Genomic DNA, 23,180 nt, shown 5'->3' with positions numbered 1-23,180 from the left:
TTTGAGGGAACAGAGGTGGCCTTGCTGGTGGGAAAAAGGAGGAGAGGCAGGACAAGGCAGGGAAGCTCTCCCAGAGCTCTTTTGGCTTGGAAGAGGCAGGCTGTTTCCAGAAGTTAAGAGGAAAAAAAATCCCATTAATCCTGTGGTGTCAGGACAGGGGCTTGAGGCATGGAAGGTTTGTTCCAGGGAATTATTTTGCTCTCACTTCAGTCGTGTTCCTGAGCAGTTGAACACTGGGATGAGCAGTGTGGGGAGAGCAGGTGTTAGGTGGGCACAGCCCCCAAAATCCCCATGATCCTTGTTCCTTCCAGCTCAGGGAGCAGCAGGGGAGCTGGAGCCTTCCAGAGCAGGGCAGACAAAGGAGTGTAAGGAGTAGAATGTGCCAGGTGCAGCTGTTGGCTCATAGGTAAAGGTGGCATGGGGCCTTTGGGACAGCGATTTCTGTGTGTGGCTGGACAGGCAGGGGCAGAGGAATGTTTGCAGGGGCAGCCTGGGCAACGATGGGGGCATCAGGATCTTGTTTAGATGCTTTTGTTGGTGACCTTAACTTCAGGTCAGTGTTTGTACTGCACAATACAGAGAGTGCACTACTGCTCTGCAGCTCCTTAGTTCCTTCAGGGGTCATTCCTGAGGGATATATTCATTGGGAGCCATTTCATGTTCTCCTAAAATTTACTGAGCTTTCTTTAAGCAGGTTTTTGCCCATGAGTCTTGAGGCAACAAAGCCTTGGAGGAAATATTCCTCTGACTGGAGCTTTACTGGTAGGACTTGGCCACCAGTCTGTCAGAATGGGATCCAAAACTTTCCTTTGGACCCAGTTATGGCCCTGCCCTTACTGTGCTTGTAAATTCCAAGTGTTTTCTTGATTTTATCACAGTTAGATTTTTGTCTCTGTTACATTTGAATCTGCTTATAATGGTCTGTGAGAAGTTGTCACCATTAGGAAAATATTCCAGGCTTTATTCCCAGTTACATCTGTCATGTGCTGCACCAGCACAGGCACAGAGGCACCTGGGCTGTGGATGAGCTGTTTGTTTCCTTTAACCTAAAACACCCATGGTGTGGATTGGGGGTGCAGAGAGGGATTTTGGCCCCTGCCACGTGCAGGAGAGTCACAGCTCTGGGAGCAATTTCATCCTGAACCCAGCACTCACAGCGTGCTTGAGACCAACATAAATAATTATCCTCACAGGAGAGTTTTTAGACTTGGTTAAACTGTGTAGCACAAGCTGAGAGCTTTGAGACTGAGATTTGTAAGCTAGAAAATGCTAAATAAGTAAATTGGCCTCAGCAGGACTAATATTTACTGCAGCAACTCCACCTTCCCTTTGAAGGCAGCAGCAGCACTGTGGGGTTTGCAATTCCTCGTGTCCATCCCAGCTTTTATTAACATGTGCCTTGTATTGATTCTGGGTCTCCTTCAGGCAAATAATGGATTGTTCTTCAATGTTACTGCCTGTAATTATTAGATCTTTAAGGTCCTCATGAGCATGATTTAAGCACCTGAAGTTGAATGGCTGCTTTATGAGCAGGGCTTTTTCCTGGATGGAAATGCCTGCCCTGGAGTTGGACAGTTACAGTGGGAGTTGGTGGAGCCAGTTAATGCTGGGGGAAATGTGACCCCACTGTGAGAGAGAAAATAGCAGAGATTTAGGGTGTCACCAATAGTGGCTGAAGGGAAATGAAATAATTGCAGCACTTCTGACTGGAAGTTAAGTGTGCATCAGTAATCCCTGAATCTGAGATCACACACTGAGAATCTGCAGGAAAACTTCAGTTCATAGGAGACAGAAACCAGCCCTACAAAGTGTTTTGGGCAGTATTTTTGAATACACTGTCAGCTTGGTTTTTCCCCAAATGCTGTGGCACATGTAGCTATTCCCTGCTGGAGTTGCTGCTCCACTTCCCTCTTCCTGCACAGACTTTCTCTGTTTTTTCTTTCTGAGTGAGGCTGTGGAGTCACTTTGTTGCTTCTGATCCTCACAAAGCACAGTTGAGAACAGCAGTTTTCTTCTAACCTGAGCTCCAAAATGCAAATTTTTGTTACATTTGAATCTGCCTAAAACCCCTTCACTTAAGAAGTGACTTGGGGAGTGTGGGCTTTATTTTAGAAATGGGTGCTCAGAAGAGGCTGATGTGATTAAAAACAGAAATCAGAAATACAAATTGAAATGTGGTTGTTTCCTGTTTGAGATGGGTTTGCTGCTCATGGCTCAGCCTCTCACTTGAGGTTGCTGGTGGAATTTATTCCAGTTTTAGCCTGGGGTTGCTTGAGTTCCTCTGGGTGTAACTGGTACAAGAGAATGGGCTTGGCTGGATGCTGTTGTGGAAAAGCTTTGGGACTTGGAGAGGTTGGGAGTTCACTCCCTGAACTGACCCAGCTGACCATTTTGTAGCTTTTTTGGAGTATTTCAAGACAGAAAGTGATGGGAAACTGCTGCAGTCACTTCCCTGTCTACATCCATGAGTGTGTGAAGGAGCTGCCACATCTAAATACCAAAAAGGGCTTTTTCCCTTCATTTTATGATTTAGTAAATAATAAAACAAGGGGAGTCAGAGGGGAAGGAAACAAGCTGTGCCTTGAGCCAGCCAAAATAGCTGCACTGAGGTGCTGGGGAAGCAGGACCTGGGGGTTTGTGCTGCAACTCCTGCTCCTGGAGGAGGGACAGCACAAGAGGAAATGGCCTCAAGCTGCACCAAGGGAGGTTTTGGGATATTGGGAAAATTTCTTCATGGAGAGGGTGGTCAGGCACTGGAAGAGGTGGAGTCAGCATCACTGGAAGTGCTCAAACAATGTGTGCATGTGGCACCTGGGGACATGGGTTAGGGGTGGACCCGATGATCTTAGAGGGTCTTCCCAACCTAAACCATTCCACAGTGCTCTGATCTTCACATCTCAGGGCTGCAGCTCCTCAGTTCCTGCTGCATTGCCCATGCAGGCACCTCCTCCCCCCTCCCCCAGGCCAGGCTCATGTTATCCCACCAAAGACTAAAAATTAATCACAGGGGCACGAGAAGCTTGAGTGAAGTGCAGAGCTTGGGTGACAACTTGAACTTTCCTTTTGCTTCCATTCTCCAAACCTCCCCCCCACCCCCAGGCTCCATGGACCCATCACAACATCCAGCCATGAGCCTAGGAAAAAAATAGATGAATGCTCATCTTTGCCAGACTGAGCTTAGGATATGTTTGTTTTCAGGCTCTTCCCCCAAATTTCTATTTTGGTGCAGGTTTGGGGTCCAAGGGAGCACTCCTGGCTCTGGGAGCCATGGCCTGGAAATCCAGAGCTCATGGCAAACCCAAGGAAAGCAGTGCTGGGTGATCAGAGGGGGCTGGGGCTCTCCTGGATCTCTGCTTTTCCTAGGTGGCACCTTGCTCATTGATTTTATTACTCTGGGCACAGAGGGATTAGGGAAGAAAATGAAGAAGATGATGGTAAATGAAAGGATTTGGCAGGGTTGGGGTATGTGAGCAGTGACTAAAGGAGGGGCAGAGGGGTAGGCAGGAGGTTTGCAGTGGAAGAGCCCCAGGCTGTGTCCCAGCAGGGGAGCCTTGGGAGCCTCCAGGGACCAGTGGAGGCTCTGGGAGTGAGCAGCTGGCCTTGCCCAAGGAGCTGCCAGTGCTGGGAGTATTCCCTGGATGCTCCCAGTTGCTGTGAACAGGTTCTGTAGGGGCAGCAGGAGCCTCAGGAGCAGATTCCATGGGTGGACTCTCCCCATCTCTGGCACTGGGGCTTTTCCTGCTCTGCCCTGTGGATGGAGGTGCTGTTGATAGAGAGAGGTCTCCCTTCTGCCTCCAGCTCTTTTCACTCTGCATAAACACACACCTGTGTGGGGCTTAGGAAATTTTTCCAACCCTCCCTCAGTGAGACTTAGGCTGCAACATGCTTGCAGCTTAAAAATGACCATTACTCAGTGAACTACAGTGAAAAAAGAAAGACTTTGACACTTTTTGGTGTCTTTGGATATCAAAAAATCACAAACTCTGGTGATTCTCACCATGAATTCAGCACCTGTACTTGGTTCATGCCACACTCCTGCATCTCCCCCACTTCTCACAGTCACACACAGGTTTTATCAGAGCAGGACTGTGGTGGGCTCTTGTTCTTCTCATTTGCTTTCTCCACCCTCACTTCCAAGCTTTTCTCCCCAAACAGTTCTCTTCTTCTGGTTCAGGTCACACTTCCAGCATGCTGGGGACAGCTCTTCATCCAGGTTGACAGGGCTGGACATAAAATCATTGTGCTCACCTTAACAATGTCTGGTTATCTGCAAGAGTCATCCAGGGCCTTCCTGGAGAGATTGTTTGCTGTGGGGAACAGCTCAGGTGTCATGAAGTCTTCAGCAGCACCAGAATGGCCATTTTAAGCTCATTGTCATGTTGAGGACAGAGACATCACAACTTCCTTCTGTCCTCCCCACCCTTCCCAGACCTGGGGTGGATAATCCCAGCTCATCCCTTCATTCCCCTCTCTTCTTTTCTCACTCCTCCTGGCACAGTTACTCCCTGTAGCACATCACTGCACAGCAGCCAGCAGGATTCAGTCTGATGTGTGGTGGCCTAATTATTATAATTACTTTTTACAGAACAGTTAAATATGTGGCATTTCTTCCCCTCCCAGTCTTGGTGCAGAAGAGGAGAGAAATCCATTATTGGAGCTGGGGTTTCTGCTTTATGAGAGAGACCAGAAGGAGAAATATTTGATGTTTTAGGAACAGAGTAAACATAAAGTCTTTCTGTAGTGTCGCATTTCATGCAGTAAATCATGGTTTGATTGGGTTTTTGTTTGGTTTGTTTTTTTTTTTTTTAAACTTTTACACTTGGATGTGAAACTTTCCTAGGAGAGTTCTGACCCTGTGGGATTCTGGCAGCAGAGTCCATGGTGCCACTCAGTGTCTTCCTGGCTGTTTCTGGAAGGAATGAGTCAGAGCAGGGCAGAAGCTGACTGGATCTGTGTGCATTTAGGGTGCATGTTGTATCCTATTCCTTCCTGTTGATCTGTAAGCTGTTCCATTGGCTTTCTTTCTGTTTCCTGCTGCTTTCTTGCTTCGTTATTGAAGGGAGGATTCAGACCTATACAGGTAACTCCAACTCCTGGTTCTGCATGGCATCAGTGTCTCTCACCTGGTCACTCCTCTGTCAGTGAATGCCTCAGCGTGCAGTGCATCCCTCACCTCCTGAGCTGTGAGCTGCAGAGCCAGGGCTTGCACCCAGTGCCACTCCTGGGGGGCAGAGCCAGCCCAGTGTCCCTCCCGGGGGGCAGAGCCAACCCAGTGCCACTCCTGGGGGGCAGAGCCAGCCCAGTGTCCCTCCTGGGGGGCAGAGCCAGCCCAGTGCCACTCCTGGGGGGCAGAGCCAACCCAGTGCCACTCCTGGGGGGCAGAGCCAGCCCAGTGTCCCTCCCGGGGGGCAGAGCCAACCCAGTGCCACTCCTGGGGGGCAGAGACAGCCCAGTGCCCATCCTGGGGGGGGGGGGGGGCAGAGCCAGCCCAGTGCCCCTCCCAGGTGCAGATCCAGAGCCAGCCCAGTGCCCATCCTGGGGGGGGCAGAGCCAACCCAGTGCCCATCCCAGGTGCAGATCCAGAGCCAGCCCAGTGCCCATCCCAGGGGGCAGAGCCAGGGCCTGCAGCCCAGTGCCCATCCCAGGGACAGAGCCAGCCCTGTGCCCATCCCAGGAGGCAGAGCCAACCCAGTGCCCATCCCAGGTGCAGATCCAGAGCCAGCCCATGCCCATCCCAGGGACAGAGCCAGCCCTGTGCCCATCCCAGGAGGCAGAGCCAGCCCTGTGCCCATCCCAGGGCTGCTCCCAGTGCAGGAGGATGATCATGGGTTGCTGCCAGGGCTTGCTTGGCTGCCTGGGCCTGGCCCATCTGCCGGGGCAGCACCTTATGCCAGCGTGGTGCAAGGCTTTGGGACCACCCTGGGACAGGTTGCCACCCTTTGGAAAACAGGGCAGGACAGGTGACCCGGATGTGAAGGAGAGGCAGGAGGTGCCTCTGGCCTCTGTGAAATTCTGGATTTTTAGCTCTTCTGGAGATAAATTGGAACAAGTACCTTGATGCTTTATTTCCCTGGGGCATTTATAAAGGTGGGGTTTTTTTAGCAGCCAGCCCACCTTATAAAAGGAAATTAGACAATCTCATTTTTCTGAAGTTGGCTCTGAAGGTTCAGCTGTAAAATTCAGGGGATACAAACTAATAATTCTTAGTTTGTAAAGCTTCTTGCCTGTTTCTGCCTTGTAAAATAGAAAGCCATAGATGGCTGTTCACAGAGAAACACAGACTGTCCTGCAGTTTTCTGGAAGTGTGGCAACACCTGGAAACTAACACCATAACTATAATATTGTAAGGATAGTTCCAATTCTTTCCCAGGAAGTTTGACCAGTTCTTTGTTTTCTCTCCTCTCTCCCTTCCCTCTCCTAGTTTTTTCAGAGGCCTCAGATCCAGCCTCCAAGAGCCACCATCCAGAACAGCAGCCCCTCCATCCGTCCTGGAGCGCAGACCCCGACTGCCGTGTACCAAACCAACCAGCACATCATGATGGTGAACCACCTGCCAATGCCCTACCCGATGCCTCAGGGCCCCCAGTACTGTATCCCACAGGTAAATCCAGCATCCAGGCACCTGAGGAGCTGCAGAGCAATGTTTGATCTGTGGGGGGTTGTCTCAGGAGCCACCAGGAGGGCATGGGGATGTGTCTGTGAAATCAGGCTGGTAGTTGCATATCATGTGCCAGGGCAGGTCTAGATTAGGTATTGGGAAAAGTTCCTTCATGGAGAGGATGATGGGGCATTGGCAGAGGCTGCCCAGGGCAGTGGTGGAGCCAGCATCCCTGGAAGTGTTGAAGAAATGTGTGGGTGTGGCATGTGGGCACAAGGTTTAGGGGTTGGCTTGGCAGTCCTGGGGGAACAGTTGGACTTGGTGGTTGTCAGGGGCTTTTCCAGCCTAAATGATTCCAGGGTTCTGTGGTTCAGCCTCTGTCTTTTCTCTGTATGAAGTATTTGTTCTTGTGTGCATGGAGGCAGTAGGAACCAATCACCTCTTTCAGGCCTCCCTCAAACACAGTAGGAAACCAATGTCTTGGACATTTAAATATTGGATTAAATATTGAGTGCTTTAAAAATACCTAATTTGACTTAATAGATTCACAGGCACTCCAGAACCTTGGGCCTCATAACACAGTGTTGCAATCAGGGCAGGGACTCTGCTCTACCTCAGCTCCTGTGTCCTCCCTGCCTTGGCTTTACCTTACTTTTGGCACTAATATTTGGAGAGGTTTAGGTGGATATTAGGAAAAACTCCTTCCTGGAAAGGGTGGTCAGGCACTGGCAGAGGATGCCCAGGGCAGTGTTGGATTCCCCATCCCTGGAAGTGTCCAGACATCATGTGGATGTGGCACCTGGGGACATGGTCAGTGGTGACCTTGGGGTGCTGCTGGTTGATGGTTGGACTCAGCAATCTTAAAGATCTTTTCCAACCTTAACAATTCCATGATTCTGTGCTGCCCAAAGCTGTCATTAACCAGCATGAGGATCCTGTTGGTCAGGGGGGCTCAGTTCCAGCTTGCCCCAGTCCTTGTGCAGTGATGGCTGTTTCTGTCCCCCCAGTATCGTCACAGTGGCCCCCCGTACGTCGGGCCACCTCAGCAATATCCTGTGCAGCCACCGGGACCAGGACCCTTCTACCCAGGCCCAGGTCCTGGAGAATTCCCCAATGCCTACGGTGAGTTCTGCTTGGAGACTGCTTACAGTATTTTCTTGCTGTGTTTTTCTGTTGTCAAGCTGAAGATTTATAATAACAAGCTGGATTAGCATTTGTTTGAACTTCAAATAGCTGCTAAATTTGGTGGTGTCACAGCCCTGATTATTCACTCCTGAAAAATCCCCGAGTGTTGTTTGTGTGAGTGTGTGCAGCTGCCCAGGATCGCCTGTGACCAGCAGTGGGGCTGGTTGTTAGTCCCTGCTCAATCATTATTATTTGTTGAGGTATTGTGGGTACATTTGGCAGTCCTGGTTTTCACTGTGCCATGCCTGGCATTAGCAGTTAACAGCAGTTAACAGTTCTTATCCCAGTGCTTCTTTGGTGTGTGCTGGGGGATAAGAACAAGCCATGTGGGTTTTTCCCTGGATTGATGTTGCCAAGATAATTTAGTCCAGTGGAAGAGTCTGTAACTCCTGCAGGGGCCTAAACTTGGCCTTTTCATGCATTTGCTCACTCACTGCTCCCTGCCCACTCACATTCTGCAGCCTGTTGGGGGCAGAGATATTCTCAGGCTCCCATGGGAATTCTCTGTTGGAGTTTTGGAGCCTTGGGATGACTGATTCCCTTCCAGGCTGACCAGTAACAGCCCTGCTCCCTTGGCAGAATTGCAGTTTGCTCTTCACACACAGAGATCCCCTTGGAGGGAGAGAAGAACCCAGTAGCTTCCCTGTGCATCATTCAGAAAGGTCTCTTATTTTTCCTCTTTTCCTTCTCTTATTTATCTGGTCTGTGTGGAGCTCATGGGAATTATTGAAAGATTGTCATGAAGCCCTTGAACCTGGTAATGCAATTTCAGAATAGGAGAGAGGGTAATTACAGGGCAGCCACTTCCTGGTGGTTGATCCTAGAGAAAATAGAAAAAATATTGTAATGGTTCTTCAGATCTGATCCACTAGATGAGGAAATTGCCCAGTCTTCCTCATTTTTTGTGCTGTTACAGGTCTGCTTTCTTACTTCCTGCTTGCCTGGTGCCATTTATCTGTCTTCACTCCTGTAATTAGGAAAAGGTTCATTTCCAGCTCCTTTCCTCTCCTGGAGGCACCTGTTTTTTTGAGAAAATCTTGGAATCTTTCAGTCCCAGCTTTAGGTTGCTGCAGCTGTGGAGCATCAGTGGGTGAAGCCAGAGCTCTCTGTCCTGCAGAGTTTTCCAGGCAGGGAAGGTTTCACCAGGGATTTGCTGTACTTACCCACCTTTCCCTCCTGTCACTCCCTTGCTGTGTATAGGGACTGGGAATGCTCAGGTGCTGCCAGGTTTGAGGAGCAGCTAAACTACAGTCCAGGCATGGATAATGCTGCTGGCAGTGCCTTTTCCATCAGCCACAGGACTTGCAGCCAGTGTGGCTGCTGGATATCAAAATCATTGCAGTTGGACAACACCTAAAGAAGGTGATGAGGGAAAATACAGAGAAAGACGGGAAGACAAAACTTGGGAAGATGGACAGTGGAATTTTATGACTCAGTTTTGCAGTTTATCATTCTCTGATGTCAGGAAGTTTCTGTACCACACTGGGAAAGATCTTGGAGTGATCAGTGGGTAGGAGAGAGAATAAAAGTTGGGTGCTGAAGAACTAGAAAGGATCAAAGGCAGAGAGTAGAGCAGAGAGTGTGGCACTGGCAAATGCACTTGGCTTGTCACAGAAGCTGTTCCTTCCCAGAAGTTACTCTTTTCAGGATTTGAGTTTTAAAAATACTTTTCATAAAGGAAGAGACGTTTCCCTGAGTTCTGCTGGAGCTGCCTCTCCAGCAGGGATCACACTGCAGGTGATGTGGTTAGATCTGGTTTCTAGGAGACTACCAGTGAAGGGAATTCACACCTTGCAGGATCCCAGGCTCCTCCTATTCCCTCACCTAACCCAGGCTCTGCTTGGACATCTGCTCATCAGTAGGGTTCATAGAATCACCAAATCCCAGGATGGTGTGGCTTGGAAGGACCTTAAATCCCATCCAGAACCACCCCCTGCCATGGGCAGGGACAGCTTCCACTATCCCAGGCTGCTCCCAGCCCTGCCCAGCTTGGCCTTGGACATTTCCGGTGATCCAGGGGCAGCCACAGCTGCTCTGGGCAATAATTTTTGATTCCCAGCCTGCAGAGATGCAGATAGAGACTTTGAGGCCAGATCCGAAGTGGCTCTGCTGACCCTGGCATTCAAAATAAAACATTTCTTGAGTGATTCAGCTCACCCAGGAGTGTCACTTTGAGCTCCTTGATGCCATGCAGTGCTCCCTGCTTGCACAGGGAAAGTTCCCTCTCTGAGGGTGCAGACAGGGAGTCTGCTCTGAGCTGGGGCTTTCCAGCTCTCCGCAGAAGGAATGCATCCTTGGAGTTGCAAATCAGGCTGTGCTGGGCTGGTTTAATTTGCTTTCTTGGATCCTCCCAGCTGGGTTACAGGCACAATCCAGATATTCATTCCCAGTTAAAGGTTAGTTCAGCTGCAGAATAGATCAGATTGTGCCAGAGGCAAGTGCAAGCTCTCCGTTCATCCAGCATCCATGCCTAAAAGGGAGAACACCCAGCAGCACCTTACACATTCCCTGACACCTGATCCATGGGCAGGAGGCAGCTCTGCTCTGCCACCCTGATCTCTGGCGTGGTCTTAAAGCACTTGGTTATTCACTGAGCCACTCTCATTCCACTGAGAAAACCATAATGAACCACACTGGCTGCTAGGAGTGGGATCAGCACTGTGGTGTAATTCTGCACTCATCACTGTGGTCGTGCTTTTTGTGTGTTGCAGCATGAGAAGAACATTGCTCATAATTAAATTTTCTGGTGGTGCTTCCAAATAGGTTGCAGTTGCCCTCGCAGATTGTTTGTATTGGTTAGACTGAATTTCTCTACAAAGGCAGAAAAGCCCTGATAAACCAGCAGCAAACCCAGCAGAAAACCTTCCTGTTTGTCAGGCAGAGGAGCCCAGGGATGGTCTTGCAGTGCCTCTGTGGTGTCCACCACAGCCTCTCAGACATGGATGATGTACATGGATGTACATGACCAATTTTGGGAAATCAAATAAGAAATGGTGCCTGAATCTCTTGTCTTGATGGAGCATCAGCTTCTGTTCAGTGGCAGCGGAGCCGAACAGCACAGCCCTCCCAGAGGGATCTTGGAAGTTGTGGCCAGCTGCACCTCTGGCATTGGTTGTGTGTCCTGAGCTGACCTTGTCCCTCTGGTTTGTGTTGTTGCTGCCCCAGGAACACCCTTCTACCCCAGCCAGCCCGTGTACCAGTCTGCACCCATCATTGTGCCTACGCAGCAGCAGCAGCCGCCGCCTGCCAAGAGAGAGAAGAAAACGGTGAGTGGGGCCCTGGGGGACTCAGCCCTGAGCTCTGTCCTGGGTGGGACCTGCAAGGACATCAGTAATGTTCTTCAGATGAAACCTGAGCTTTACCTCCACTGGAGGCCCTGGCACAGGGTGCCCAGACCAGCTCTGGCTGCCCCTGGATCCCTGGCGGTGCCCAAGGCCAGGCTGGACACTGGGGCTTGGAGCAGCCTGGGACAGTGGGAGGTGTCCCTGCCCATGCTCTGAGATGAGCTTTAAGGTCCCTCCCACCCCATTTTGTGATTCCCAAAGAGATTAAGTGTAATTAAACATTGCACAGTGCTGTTTTCCATTTTTCTATGGGCACTGTCCACTGAGTTTGTGACATCTCAGCCAGTCAAAAAGGAAAATAATTTTGCTGGTTTTCAATAAACATGAACACAAGCAGCATGGTCTGCCCAAGCCTGCAATCCTCACCTGTGCTGCTGCTTAGAGTGCTCCCAGAAAGCCAGGTGGGAATGAGTGAACTCAGCAGTTTGGAAGAATGTTGGAATTGGTTCAAAGTGACAAATCAAAAATTATTGAACATGAAACCTTGAAGAAGGTGGAAAAGCGGTAGGTTGTGGATGTATTTGCAGGCTTGAAAGAACCTGACCACCTTATCAAAGTGGATATGGGTTTGGAGAGCACATTCCCTCTCCAGTACACTGGGGGGATTTGAGAGAGGCAGAAGAATGGAATTTAGACCCATCTACAGGTGGATGGTGGGGAACGGTGGAGGTGTGTGGGGTGAATGTAAGGTTGAACCAAGAAAAGATGATGTGGGCTTGAACTTGTGAATGAATCGTTTGTAAAGGACTGAAAAGGAAATTACAGCAGTGTTTGTGTGAGAGTGTTTTGGAAACATTAAAAGAGCAGTTTCCTGGGAGTAGAAAAGAATAAAAGGACTTAGATATGTCTCAAAATGCAGAATATTTGCATCTTTGGAGTTCTGAGGGTGATCTGGGGTGACACTTGATTTGGGAGACCGGAAGAACTGAACAATGTGTGAGCTGTGCCTGCAGGAAAGGCCTTTTTGGTGGCTGCTCTCAGCAGCTTTTTTGTCACCTCTTCAGTCCCCAGGAGTCTCTTTTCAGCATCCCAAACATGACATGCCCAGATCCCTGATGCCATTGAAATGCAGAGCTGATCAGACACGCTCAGCTGGGATTAAGGCAGTTCCATGCCAGCCAAGCTGCGTTCTTTGAGGCAGAAAAGGGATTTTAAATGCCCAAGATGCTTCTCTCTGAATGTGCTGTTTCAGTTTGGTAATTGGTGTTGCAACTGGAGAAATGAGAAAAATTAAATCTATTAATGTGCACATGCCCACATCCACCATGAGTTGAGTATTTGAGTACTACAAATTTCCCTTGCAGGCAGGGAAATCTTGTTTTTAATGCCATTGACTCTGTGTCAGGCAGAGGAGAGGGCCAACTCTCAGGTTCTTGTTGCTGTAGTTAATGAAAAATTTTAGCAAAAAAACCCCAATTTTTGCTAAAATATTTCATTTATCCTTGTTTTATCAAAAATAAGAGAACCCCAGACTCAGCACCCTGAGTACAGTGTGTGTGTGTGTTTGTGTGTTCACAAACAGGGTGAAGCCACCATTCTCCAAGCTGAGTTTGACAAGTCACAAAGCCCTTCTGCAGTTCTGATTTTATAGCCCAGAATCCCAGAAGGGCTGGCTTGGAAGGAGTTGCAGGACCATTCTCTCCCCCTGCCATGGGGCAGGTACAGGGTGGTCTCCAGCAGAACCCCTGCTCTGGAAAGGGTGATGGTGTCTCTTGGTTTGCTTGGATTTCTGCATGGAATTAATCTTGAGTTCAGCCAAGAGCTTTGGAGAAGGTGGGCAGATACACAGAACTCTGTCTTCAGGGTTATCAGATTCTGCTGGAGATGAAAAGCTGTTTCACATTATCCCAGACATGCTGGCTCTTCCCCCTGTTTAGGGACATGGATTGGCTCAAGTGTCAGTTGAGGATTCAGGGAGTGTTCTGGAGTGGTTTATTTCGGAAAATATTTTTTCTTGCCACTTTGTGCTGTGAAGAGACTCAAAAATCCCACTTTTTTCCTACATGTTGCAGAGTTCTAAGGACTTGAGTTTGTTCCTTCAGTTTCCCTTTCCTCCAGTCAGTATTTTTGTTTGATTCCCTCTGTTTTTGTGGAACTTGGGGCTGATTTGCTTTCCCCCTCTCCCAGAAGTGGGCTGGCAAGGTCAGGGAGTTTCCTGTCAGGGTAAAAGACAGCCCTTTCTCCATTCTTGCCCTTTCCACTACTGGGCAAGCTTAGCCTGTACCTAACCTGTCTCCCATTTTTTCTCAGTTGCAGGAAACTCACATTCCAGCAGCAGAGCCTGTATTTTGAATTACAGGGTGCACATATTTAGACTGAACTGGTGTGGTTGATGATTCAATTAGGTTTTGATTAAATTAGGTGTTGATGAAGGGATGACATGCCATGCATTCCAAGCCATGGAAACAAGCCACATCCCAGTGTTGCTGCTGAGCACCAGCTCATCCCAGAGCATCTCCTGCTGGGTGTGCTGGGAGCTTGTGCTGCCCACGCTGCTCTCCACCAGGACAGCAGTAACAGCAACACTTGTGGGAGTGATTCCTTTGTTGTTACTGCAGTTCTTTCAATCCTGTAGATCCGAATCCGGGATCCAAACCAGGGAGGCAAAGACATAACAGAAGAAATCATGTCTGGAGGGGGCAGCAGGAACCCCACCCCCCCCATCGTCAGACCCACCTCCACCCCGACTCCACCTCAGGTAAGGAAGGGCTGTGCTCCTCCCCTGGGACCTCTGCCTTGCTGGGCCTCTCCCTCACACCTCCAGCCACACCTCTGACCATCCCAGAGACCTGGATGCTCCCAAATGATCAATATTCTTCAGCCATGATGTTTTCCCAAGTTTGATCATTCTTAGCAGTCCATAGCTTGCTGATGTGGAGCCCCAGTGCTGCTGTGCTTTCCCCTCCCTGGTTTTCTATCAGCAGTAGATTTTCAGAGCTTTTCAGTGTTAAAGGAAGAGCCAAAATATCTGTAGGAAAGAAGGTGTCTCTGTTAAATCTTGTGCACCTGAGGAAAGTCCACGTCACACAGGTGATTGATTACAGCCCTTCAGCTGCATCACTGTTCTTTCTGCCTTTGTGCAGCTGTGTCAGAGTCACCAGAATCTGGGATTTTCTCACAGAACTGTAATAAGTTATCACACATTTGTTCTCTGGGTGTTCAAACTTATCAATGCATTTTTCTGGTGAGAGAAAAGTTATAAATACTCCAAATCATTTTCTGTAGGTCTTAAATCCCTTCTTGTCATACACCTTTGAGTCTGACCCCTTTAACTCCCTGGTTAGAGGTCAGGAAGGTTCTCCAGATGAAGGCTGGGCTGTGGAGCAGAGCTGGTGCTGGGATCTGATTTCTTCTTCTTCCACCTTCTTCCCTGTTCAAGCTTTTGGCAGCTTTTAAGGTGAAACAGCTTTTCCTGAGCTCAAACCTTCCTTTCCTCTCCGTGTGGGAGTAGATTTTCTGCTGAAAGTCCTGTGTAGGAGCACATCCCTGTCTGGGAGCATTGCTGTGCTGGAGTGGGAGCTGGGGATTCCAGGGAGGTGTAACTGGATCACTGAGGTGAAGTGAGAGCCTGGCCTGGAGATCCCTCCCTGGGACCAGCAGGGTTTCAGCTTTCAGCTTTTCCAGCTGAGCCCAGTCCTTGTGTCTCTGAAGGCACTACCTTGTGCTTGGTCACTGTTTTCTCCTCTGGTCCCCATCCAGGACAAGCAGCAGCAAGGCACCAGGTAAACTTCTTTCCATCAGAGAAGGCAGTAGAGATGCCACACGTGGGAATCTTGGTGAGATCATCTCCCCATTTCTTCTTGCTACCCAACCTTCCCCGTTGGAAGTGGGAAGAGTTGGAAGCAGCCAGGATTTCCCATGGTATTCCTGCACAGTGCAGTGAATCCAGGGACTTACCTGATCATTCTTACATTCTGAAATCTATTTTAAGGCACTACAATTAAGTCAAACAGAAGGAAATAAATGTGTTTCAAGAGGAGGTTACTAGGCCTGAATTCTGATCAGCTGTAATTTAGATGCAGAGCACAGCAGTGATGTCCAATCATCTCCTCCAAGGTATGCAAATATTCCATTGTTTAATATCCAGCCTTCCTTTTGATTAGGTGCTTAGAACCACTTTTGGTAATCACAGAAGAGCTCTAAAATTGGGCTCACCAGAATAAGTTCATTAGTGTAACATAACTGAAAATTTAAGCCCACTTAAGCCAGGAAATCCAACATTATTGTCCCAACAGCTTCTCTAAATCGAGTCTTGGGAGCACATTTAATATCTTGGGTGAAATTAAATAGTGCCTTAATAACTGTGCTCAGGAATTGCACTAGTGGGGGTGGGACTGTTTTGAACAGGCTCCAGTCAGTAAATTCTCAATATTCAGCCATAACTTCTGAGATGCTCCTGACTTGGTGCAGCTCCTGGGACTGTGCAGGGGAGCAGAGCTGCTGTTGTTTGTTCCACCCCCTGCACCAAACCCTGCCTACCCCAAACCTGCTCACCCCCTGGATCAAATCCTGCTCACCCCAAACTCTGCTCACCCCTGGACCAAACCCTGCTCACCAGGGTGCTTGTGGAGATTTCACTGCTTGAGCACTCAAAATGTGAATGTGCAGCCTCAGGGCTTGACAAGGCAGCATCAAAGTGACTCCCAGTCCAATGAGATTTTTAGAATTATAGCAAATTCTAATAAAGCTGCTTTCTCTGAATCTGCTATCTCATTATTTAAATGGCACAAACACAGAGGAAGAAATGTCCTCAGGAAGTGCTGGAGACCACTCCCTGTCCCAAATTCTGCATTTGAAAAAGAAACCCTTTTATAATAATAATAGTTTCCAAATTTTTTCTTTAGATTTGAATTACTCTATTAACAGACTCAAATAAACCAAACTTAGCTAACACAAGCCCAAAGCACCCTCTTCTCTCAGTTGATTAAGTGCTGAACATCAAAAAATTGTTGGAACTGTGCTTAACATCAGACAGTTACTGGAATTGTGCAGAAGATGAGCATTGCTGCCAGGATGAGCTGTGTGGTTTGAGCCCTTCCTGTACCTTTTACTCAGCATCACTGACCAAAAAGTGCTCTAGGTGGAGTTTCCCAGTGCCTCTCCAGTGTATTTTAATTGCTTTTGAGCAAGTAAAGTGCTTTAAAGCTCCTGCAAGAGAAGCTGGAGGTACATGGAGATCTGATTTATCCATTTCTAGCCAGACACTATTTTCACTCTGGTTTTTGCTGGGAAGAGAAAGAAAACCCAGGGCCAGAATCTGATGATGGGATTGCCTCAGCATTGGCTTTCACAGAAGAACCCTTTTTAAAGAGTGACTGTTCTTATTTTCCTGGCCAAACCCTTTCAAGTCTCAGTGAGTTTGTCAGAGTTGTGTTTGCTCAGTGTCCAGGCCATGGTGGGTAGAATAACCCAGAGCAACCCTTGGAGCATCATAAATCAGGGGAGCAATTTTCAGTGGGATTTTTTGCATAAAAACTCTCTAAATGCTCCATTTTGCAGCTGCAAGGCTCAGTGCATAAGGACCATTTATTCATTTGCAATATCATTCCTACAAAATAAATCTTTTCCACATTTCTTAAGGAAATATATTTCCTGACCCAAGAAGTTTCTGGCCTCACAGGTTTCTTCTTCACTGCTCTGCTTCGGTTGGTTCTTATCACACTTCCTTTCTCCACACTGATTTTATCCATAAATTTTCTTATAAAAGGAAAGTCCTGATCACTGAGGGCAAGGGGAAAATGTTCTTGAAAGCTGCTCATTTGTAAAGCTGGGCTTTCTTTGGCTTCTTCCCTTTGGCTGGAGGCTGGGCTGCAGTTCTTCATTCATTCTCCAGTCAATCTGTCAGGCTCATTCCTAAAAGAGGAGCAATCCCAAAGAAAACTTCAACCCTTCACCCCTGCTTAAATCTTCATTCTTATTTTTCCAGATGTGCTTTTTCCTGGTCTTCCTGAAATGGTGAAAAATAGTATCTTGGAGAGAATTCCCTCTTTATCCTGCACTGTTCAGATGCAATAGGCAAAAAGCTGGAGAGGGGAGGAAAAAAAGAGTCCCAGGAAGAGAAGCAGATTGCCAGAGTATTTCCTTTTATAGGGAAATAAGTTTTGCATGGATTTCTGAGAGCCTGCCTGCAATCAGGAGTGATTAAAAAGTCCTTTTCCTGTAGCTGTTCAGAGAAGTTCATGGATGTGGAACTGGGTGAGAGCAGACAGCTGCAGGGAGCTGCCTGGCTTTCTACTTGGGATTAGGAAATTAAAATTTAGCCCCATTTTCTTCTGTGGCTGGTCCCCAATGTGTATTTAAGGGGATTTTGTGACCAACTGCCTTGGCCTGTCTGTGGTCACTCCAGCAGCTGTCTCACCTTTGAGTCTGGGGCACTAACTTGGTCTTCCTTAAATTCTGAGACTAAATACAAAGGATTTTAGCAGTCTTTTTGGAGCACAAGTGAGTGTTTGGTGGGTGATCATTGAAATATGTGTGTCTGCCACAGGCTGGGGCTTCTTCAGTCTTCCTTCAGTCTTTGCAGGCCTTTTGGATTTGTTCTTCCACACAGACAATTCCAGTCCATGTTCTTTGGGAATCTGCTCCTCCTGCTCTCCCTCAGATTGCTGCCCAGCTGGTTTTATTCTCCTCTTGCCCTGCAGGTCCCACCCCCAGGCTGCTTGCAGTGGGGTGCTGAGGGATGTTTTTCATCCAAGCACTCCCAGTCTGGGATGATTTTCCTCCTGGGATAAGGAGTGCTGTGTGTGCAGACACATCTGTCTGCTGTTCATCCTGTCCTGCACACATCAGCTCTGCTAAGTACACAGAGGAGTAAATCAATAGATCTAAATCTCTAAGGGGGTTGAAATAATGGATCAGTGGAGAAAGGAGTCAAGTCCCAAAGGTGAACTGAAGTCACAGTGAGATCCAGGAGCCTTGGTGTGTGTCCTGCATGGAGGAGCTCCTGGAGAGGTGTTGGGAGGGCAAAGCACATTGATACCAGTGCTGTGCTGTCCCTTCCTTCCTGTTCTTAACAGGGAGCATCTCCCTCCCCTTTTCCTGCTCCCTTTCCCATGAACTTTTTGGATTTATCCAATTGACCTGTGTACCTTTTCTCTATTTTTCCTCTTTGTTCTCCCCACCTTTGGTTTCTCCTCTCCATCCCCCCTGTCTCACCTGCCCCTTGCCTTTGCTGCCTGTTTTATGTCCCCAGGCTCATGGTGTTGTCCCTCCCCCCCAGCAGGTGCCCAGCCAGGTCCCCGAGCCCGTTCCCCCGGCGTTGGGAGCCCTGGAGAGCTCCCACCCCTCCGGCAGCACCGCGGCCCCCGCCTCCAAACAAGGTCAGTTCATGGAGATTTCCTCCCTCAGAATTTTGAATCATTTATTTTTTCCCCTCCTTTCTTGTTTTAGTTGGAATATTTTTGGCAGGGGGACCAGCAGGCAGCAGAAATAGGAGGGGAGGAACTTCTCTTCCTCCAGTGGAACATTTTAAGTGTGTTGCTAAGGCAATTAATTGGAATTTGCTAATGTGGAACTGGTTAAAAATAATTGTCTTCAATCTTCTGTGTCCTAAATGTTGTTTCAGAGCACACAGAGGGAAGAAATTCCTCTCACCCAAGTGCCATCCTCCAGAAGCCAGTGTGTTGTCAGGGAAACGCTTTAGCCAGAGAGGCTTTGGATCATTTGGATAATTAGCCCCAGCAGTGGCACGGATCCAGAGGATCATATGGCTTCCCCAGAGCTGCATGTGTGTCCAGTCCTGTAGGAATGGGCAACATTAACTAGGAAAAAACCCATTAGTGTGCCAAGTGTCTCATAAAGCCCATAACAGATTTTGCTGACTTTGGTAAAAATGGCACAGATGGAAAGAGTTTCTTAAAATTCCATTTCCTTGGACAAGGCTCTCAGGCACAGGATGGGATCCTTGGGGTCCCTGCACAGGGCCAAGAGTTGGACTCGAAGATCCTGATGGGTCCCTGCCAGCTCAGGATATCCCATATATTGGAAGGGAGATTTTTTTTTAAGCTGTTCAGGGAATTGTCCCAGGAGGTGACAGAGGAGGCCCAGGCTGTTCCCACACTGGAATTTGCAGCCATTGGAAGCTGCAGTTCCTGATGTGTGGCAGCAGGATGGCTGCTGGGGCACAGAGCTGCCACCACTGTCTGCTTCCCAGTGTCACCCATGGCATCACAGCCTCCCAGGCTCTGCCTGGAGCAGCACATGCAGGGACATCATGGAGTGCTGGGATTTTTATTTCAGAGTATCCAGAGTATCATGGAATCCTGGGATTTTTATTTCAGAGTCACAGAATCACCAAAGTTGGAAAAGCCCTCCCAGATCTTGGAATCCAAGCCAGCACTGCCATGTTCAGTACTAACCATGTCCCCAGGTGTCACATCCACATATTTTTTTTAACACTTTCAGGGATAGTGACTACCACTGCCCAGGTCAGTGCCTGGCCACCCTTTCCTTGAAGGAATTTTCCTGAAATCCAACCTGAACCACCCCTGGCACAACCTGAGGCCATTTCCTCTTGTCCTGTTGTATATTCCCTGGGAGAGGTTTGCTAGAGGAAAACCAAGCCCCAGAGGAGCACAGCCCTAGAAAAGGGGACAGACCAACATCTCTGGTGCTGCAGATGCCCTCGATCCCAGCACAGTCCCTGCTGAGAAGCCAACAATGGTGTCCCTGGGGTTGTTCTTACAGCCACAGCGTGGACATCAGGGTCTCCCTCTTCCAGTTCTGTGCCGCTAAAGTGCTGCAGAAATTGGTTGTAAAAGATTGAAAAAAGACCTTTTGGGGCTGGGCTGATCCCATCTCCCACTTAAAGGCAGGCTGTGGCTCTGTCTAGATGTTGGTGCAAACCTTCGATGTCCCCAGTGTCACCTGAACAAGGCATGGGTGGGTCTGATGTCCTTTGGCTCTGCTGAGGCTGTGCTGCCTGAGCTCCCCTGCCTGTTTGGTGTTGCCCAGCTCTGGCACAGCTGCTCTTCCCTGTATTTGTCCCCTCTGCCAACATTTCCTAGTCCCTTTTGCTGCCAGGGACATCCTCTGAGCACACCACGTGGTCACCTGGTGGGGCACCAGTGACAGCTGAAGTGTATCTGCCCTTGGGACCGAGCTGGGGCTGAGCTGTAAAGCCATGGGTACCAGAACATCTCCAGCCAGAAGGGTCCTGTAAGGATCACCAAGTCCAACCCCCTGCTTCTCACAGGACCACCTACCACTAAATCATGTGACCAGGAGCTCCTTGAACTCTGATCTCTGAAAACCCAGCACTTTCCATCCCAGTATTTCATCTCTGTGTATGAAAATGTGGATTGCCAGGACAAACAGGTCTTATCCCTCTTCTCTATCTTCATCCCTTTGTAGGCAGCTGTGAGTAAACTGTCTTTGCTTAGCTACACAGCTCTGACAGTGCTGGTTTAAACATAAAGCAGGGCTTGACTGGGGTTTAACACTGATGAGCTTCCCTGTGTTTATCTCTGTTCCATCCCAGAAAGAGTCAAACATTTGTTCCAGTCCAAAAATTGCTAAAGAGCACATTTATGTAAGCACTGCAGGGAAAGCCCTGGAATAACACCCAGCCATGGCTGGGGGGGGCAGAGCAGTGTAGGGGTTGGTGTCAGTAATTAACAGAGCCCGTTAATAATATTTAAACTGAACTAATGACTTTTGGGGGGCACATCTGTTCCAAAATACATGCCACGGTATCAAAATGATTTTTCACTTTGATGTTGGGGGATTTTTGCTTCCAAACCAAAAGCAGTGACAGAGAGGGCTGCATGGCTGAAGTGCTCATTCAAACCAGTGTTGTTGTTTCTCCAAAGTCCCCTCTGCCCTGTCCATCCTGCAGATAAGATCTCCCCGTGCCCTTCCTCTCCTGTGCCCTCCTGTGCTGGCAGCTGTTGAAGTTTGGAATCAGGGTTTCATTGTGATTCTGTCACACCCAGTGCTGCTTGTGCAGCTGCTTCTAACAGTGAGCAGCATCTGGCTGGTGTGCTGGGCTCGGGGTTGGGATCAGAGCTGTGTTCTCTGCTGGCAGACCAGGACCTGCAGTCCCTCTTGGCTTGGTCTGGAGCTCATTCCCGAGGCTGGATTTGGGATTGCATTATTCATATCTGTGGTTGGGGTTTTTTTAAAGACAAACTTTTGACATTTCATAGAATTCCAGAATGGTTTGGGTGGGAGGGACCATAAAGGTCCTTCCATTCTGACCCCACTGCCATGGCAAGGACACTTCCAGTGGACCAGGTATAGGAATTGCTACTATAATACCTTGAAGAATCACATTATTTAGGTGCAAGTTCTGGTTCCTGGAGATGCCCCTGGTGTGTCCATACCAGCCAGGCTGGCAGAGGGGAGGACACTGCTGTAGAATCCAGGTCAGGCCAGTGGCTGCAGGCCAGGCTGGTGCAGGAGGTGTAGTGGGATAGAACTGCATGGAATCAGAGCTGCCCACATTTTTTCCACTTGCAGAGGTTCAGGGGGATGTTTGGAATAGTATTATCCTCTTTTTAAACATCTTTCCAAATCTTGCAATGTATCAGACATGGAGAATGTACAACATGGTTTGTGGAAAACAGATGAATGTCAGACCCCAGAGTTTGGAAAGCTCCAAATCCCCTCTACTGACACTGAGTCAGTCCTGGTGCCACCTCGTGAGTGTTTGCATCAGGACAAAAGATGGAAAAATGGCAGTGAGCCCAGCAGTTATTGTCAGATAAACACCACAGAGCAGGAAAAAATTCCTGTATCCAGTAAACTCTTCCTCGTGCACTGCCCTGGCCAGTCTGTGCCACTGGGGCCAGCCAGCAGCCCAACAATGGCTCTTCCATGAAGCAGGCAGTGGGGTCTGTCCCACGGGGTATGTGAAAGAATCTTTAAGAAATAATTTTGCAAAAATTCTATTTATCAGGAAATTTAAAAAATATCTCTTGATGTTTCCCCTGGAACAGCCAGCACTTCCTGTAAATACTTTCTAAATATAACATGAGGAATGATCTCAGCGTATTTAGGAAGAGGGATTTGATCCAGTTGGGATGAATTGCACTGATTTTTGTTTTCTCTCCCCAACTGTGAGTTGTTCACGTGACTCTCTGTAACAGTTGGCAGGGATGAGTCCTCCTCTGCCAGGACTTGGAGACTTGTTCTCTGGGATGGGGGTTCAAGTTCAGATTTGCTTCTCATTAGCCAAATCTGCTCCTCATTCTCTGAAATCCCTCCTCAAATCACTTTTCTCTGGGATTTTGCACACACAACCTGTATCCATGATGGGAGCATTGACCAGACAAGGTGTGGTTTGAAGGAAGGGAGTTAAACCTCTGGTTCCAAATGCAGCTGTAGATTTGTGCTGGTTTTATCTCTCAGAATTATTTTCTTAACATTTCAAATGCATTTGGTTGGGGTTTCTTTTGAGCATTCTCCTTTGACTCGGGGAGAGAATATCCAGGCAGTTGTTTATAGTGAGCTGTAAATGTCAGGAATGCTCCAGGAGTTCCTGCAAAGGATGTTCCAGAAATCAGAGGTGATGTGTTTTCTCTTTCCAAACCACTTCCTGCATCCTTTTTCTTCCATGGAGCCTCCAGAATCAAAATCAGGTGTTGGGATACTCTTTCCCATCTCTTTCCTCACTTGTCATCCTCCTCCAAAGCCATGTCCCTGGGTGTCTCATTAGGTTGATAAACTACTGCTTTGGCTGTGGGCCTCTGTAATGCTGCTGGGGCTGCTGACGGCTGCAAGCAGAGCTCACTTTTGCTCCAGCTCTTCCTAAAGGTGGGATTTGAAGCTCCAGGGTTTCACATGGGTTCTCCTTCAAAAGCCCCTTGGTTCTCCTTCAAAAACCCTTTCCCTTCCACTGAGCTGTTGAATAAGCCCCAAATGGAAATCCAGCAGAGCCAAACCTGTTCCATTCTACTTGAAGTTTGAGGATTTGCAGTTGGTTGTGGCCTTTGACTTCCTAATCTGAAGAGCAGGTTTGTGCCTCTGGCTTCTCCAGAATGATTTTTATTGGTGTAATCATGTCCTGAAGGAGTCCAGTGTTCCTGCAAGATCCTAAACAATAATGGCTCATA

General features: G+C 48.4%; 1 protein-coding gene across 15 annotated transcripts in view; it reads left to right on the top strand.

The window, feature by feature from the left end:
• EIF4G3 (eukaryotic translation initiation factor 4 gamma 3) overlaps positions 1-23,180 on the top strand; it is a 141,263-nt gene that overhangs the window by 75,097 nt on the left and 42,986 nt on the right. For 12 of the 15 annotated variants that reach the window (XR_007779305.1, XR_007779304.1, XR_007779303.1 and 9 more), the window contains 5 exons: positions 6,422-6,601; positions 7,606-7,720; positions 10,949-11,049; positions 13,703-13,825; positions 18,347-18,446. Coding sequence is in view for 12 of the 15 variants with exons in the window: in XM_050982700.1 (XP_050838657.1) it covers positions 6,422-6,601; positions 7,606-7,720; positions 10,949-11,049; positions 13,703-13,825; positions 18,347-18,446 (619 nt within the window). In the remaining 3 variants the exon portion in view is untranslated. The remainder of the gene's footprint in view (positions 1-6,421; positions 6,602-7,605; positions 7,721-10,948; positions 11,050-13,702; positions 13,826-18,346; positions 18,447-23,180) is intronic. The other 3 variants (XM_050982704.1, XM_050982695.1, XM_050982705.1) reach the window with 1 other exon arrangement.

This window comes from Serinus canaria, chromosome 21 (genome assembly GCF_022539315.1).
Source record: "Serinus canaria isolate serCan28SL12 chromosome 21, serCan2020, whole genome shotgun sequence".
Taxonomy (NCBI): Eukaryota; Metazoa; Chordata; class Aves; order Passeriformes; family Fringillidae; genus Serinus; species Serinus canaria.
This window is presented reverse-complemented; position numbering and strand designations above follow the sequence as displayed.